General features: G+C 41.8%; 1 protein-coding gene across 2 annotated transcripts in view; it reads left to right on the top strand.

Moving 5' to 3' along the window:
- Positions 1-1,400, top strand: part of IL1R2 (interleukin 1 receptor type 2) — a 23,027-nt gene extending 21,627 nt beyond the window's left edge. For both annotated transcript variants that reach the window (XM_044434076.1, XM_044434068.1), the window contains one exon: positions 529-1,400. In XM_044434076.1, coding sequence (XP_044290011.1) covers positions 529-659 — 131 coding nt within the window. In that variant the 3' untranslated portion in view covers positions 660-1,400. The remainder of the gene's footprint in view (positions 1-528) is intronic.
- Positions 1,401-3,126: the final 1,726 nt, after the last annotated feature.

Consider the following 3,126-nt stretch of genomic DNA (forward strand, 5'->3'; position numbering starts at 1 on the left):
TCTGAAAAGCAACACCTTGAAGAAAATAGTAGCATTCCTTGTATACCCAATGGTCTAGGGAGCAATACTAGTTGCATGTGTGGAACCTACATTATCAGAGGCAGTAGATCTTGAGATACCAAGGGACAAAGTGTAGCCTAAAACAGCTTTTTCCCAACCTGGTGCCCTCCAGATGTTGGACTGCAACTCCCATGATTCTCAATCACATAAAGTCCTACATCTGGAGGGCATCAGGATGGGAAAGCCTGACTTAAGGTCTTTTTGGTAGGATCTGGCTGCTATTACTTGGCAACAGCCAGCTGCAAAAAAAAGACTCCTCGTCTTCATTTAGCAGGACTGCTCATGTGGTACCTTCTTATCTTACAATTCTTTCTTCAGGAATGGTAGGAAAAGCATCCTGCTTTTGAATGCCTTTCTGGGAAGGGACTAGCATAACTGAAGGAACTAGGGAGGTTAGGCAAGTAATAGCCCTGTTTTCTTATTTAGGCTGACACCTAATTTTGGCTTGGGGTTCTCTTCTTTTCCTAGAACGTCACCTGCCTTGGTACTTGGCATCCATTCCTGTAGCATTAGCAGCTGCAATTGTGGGAGTAGTATGTATCCGTAAATACTGGAAGAAGCGAAGATCTGCCAAAGGATATATTGCAGCCGAAACCTAAAGAACAAAACTTTTTTCCGCATCCAAACCATCACCCAGCCCTCAGCATGTCAAAAAACCTCTTGGTGTTCCATGGAGAAAAGTTCAAACACAACTTCCTATGATATAATGACTTAAGTAAAATGCAACCTGTGTCTTTTTAAGTGTCTCCAAAATCTTCCATCTGAGATGGCTCCCTGACCGACCCAATGTGGTGTTAGGATGTGTTGTGGGGGCTGAAAAAGGCAGTTGTCAAGGCATCTGCTTCCTTAACAGGCCTCTGGCTGTCTGTAAAAGCTTCATTTTGTGAAGGTGGGCCTGCACACACTTGTTAAATAATTTCTGTGTGCATTATCTCATGTTGTTCCATTTTCAAGGTCCTTTCAGGCTAGAGCAGAACTGCAGCCAGTTAGTCTGTGTGATTTCATCTTGGCTTCTGTGAATACTCCATTCCCCAAAATGCATAGGAACAGCATTCAGGCAGCTGATGATCAGCTAAGGAGGCTCATTGCACATTTATCAAAGGCTTTTGAGTATAAAACATGGTACAGACAAAGGGTGCCCTTTGCCTTCCATTGGTTTTGTTATGTTGCCATCTTGCTTTTGGCTTGTGACTTTCAGTATCATAATGTGAACTCGTCACTACTGGAGGATAGTGCTTAGGTATGTATAGACATGTTTAAGTGGCTTTTGTTATTTTCTGGCTGAAGAATTGTTTCCAAAGACTGCCCTTGTAAATAAACATCCCAATGTTATCGTTAAAGGTGGGTATTGTATTTCAGTTAAGCCTGGATCCTAGGACCAGAGCTTTCTGCTTGGTTATTGCTATTATTTACAGTTTCTAGGACATTGAAATAGAGGATGCTGGCTGGAGCCCTTTTTCCTAAGCCCTAAGGGTCCAGAAAGCCCCCTGGATCAGCCTGTGTTGGACCCAAAGGATGGTGGCTGCATACCTTGCTGGGTTGGTGTGCAGCCCAGGTGATCTTGTGTCCCTTCCCACACACCTGGGAGTCAGGTGACCCCCTTCCTCCCTTCACAGGGCATATCTCCCTTATCTCTTCTTCTTCATTATCTACCGCGTAAGTTCCAATACTGGAAGCTAGCTTGGCTCAGAGGAAAGCACACAAATGCAGGGGTTATGGAAGGGAATAGGGCAGGTTTGGGAAGGGTTAATCATTTGCTGTTCATGCAGTGCCTTCCTCGTTTATGTACATCACACAAAACTTTAATTAATTAATTAATTAATTTCTATGCTGCCCAATAGCCCAAGCTCTCTGAACAGTTCATAAAAGCACATTCAAAGTAACAATAAAAGGTACATCATATTATAGCATCACAAAAAGTTTACAATGCAAAATTTAAAACCAAACTTAAAACAGGTGGATTGTTTGAACAGGACAGAGTAGATGAAGGTCAGGAGGGGTGAAGTTAGGAGAGGAGTTCCATCAGGTGTTGTAGTCCCAAACCATGTTGGGATTTATACATTAAAACCAGCACCTTGAATTGGGCTCAGAAGCAAATAGGCAGACAGTGCAAGCAGTCCAATATTTATGTCAAATGATCAGACTGCCCGATTCCTGCTATTAGTCTGGCTGTTGCACTTTGCAAAAATTGCAGCTTTGAAACAGTCTTCAAGGGCAGCCTCACAGAGCAGCATTACAGCAATCTAGTTGAGTGATTATGAGAGCATAGATCACTGATGGACAGCTAATTTTGTCCAGATTGGGGTGTATCTGAGCTCCCGGACAGCCTTCAGTGTATCTGGCAGAAGGCACTCCGAGCCACTGAAGCCGCCTGGGTCTCGGGTGACAAAGATGGTTCAAGGAGTGAGCAGGTCAACTGCCTGGTCATCTCTGCATTACTGGGTTTGAGTCTATATTCTTCCTCCCCTCCTTTTTTTGAAGAGGATGGACCATGGCAAGGTGTGGACTGTGTTTTATTTCATATGCTTATAGCCAACACACTGAGAGTGGATATAGCCAAAATGTCACCATTCACACTCAGAAGATACACACACACACACATAGGCATGGGGGGACTTCAAGGGAGGGTGCGCTAGACTGCAAGACAGATAATTGTGTATTTGTTAATTCATACAATAATAAAACAAAATTTTATAAACAAAATTTATAAAATTCATACAATAAAAAGCAATAAAAATACAATACCATCTAACAACTACAAGGATCAGTAAAATTACCTCAGTCACAGCAGTGATAAAAATAATTATTAAAATTTCTAAAAATATTCATTCAACAATTCTTAAAATGTCTCATAAATATAAATGTTTTTCCCTGATGCTGGAAAGATAACATTGAGGGCTCCAGGCATACTTGTTTGGGGAGCAAAGTCCTTATTCCAACTTACTTGAAAAAAATTATATTTAACGGTTTTTAAAGAGGTTCCAAGAAGGGTGCTACAGGGAGGAATGTAAAATCTATTTGCATTGTTGAAAGAAAGAAAGCTGGTCTCCTTTTCATGCCAGCTAT

This window comes from Varanus komodoensis, unplaced genomic scaffold (genome assembly GCF_004798865.1).
Source record: "Varanus komodoensis strain SLA01 unplaced genomic scaffold, ASM479886v1 scaffold1, whole genome shotgun sequence".
In the NCBI taxonomy this organism is placed as follows: domain Eukaryota; kingdom Metazoa; phylum Chordata; class Lepidosauria; order Squamata; family Varanidae; genus Varanus; species Varanus komodoensis.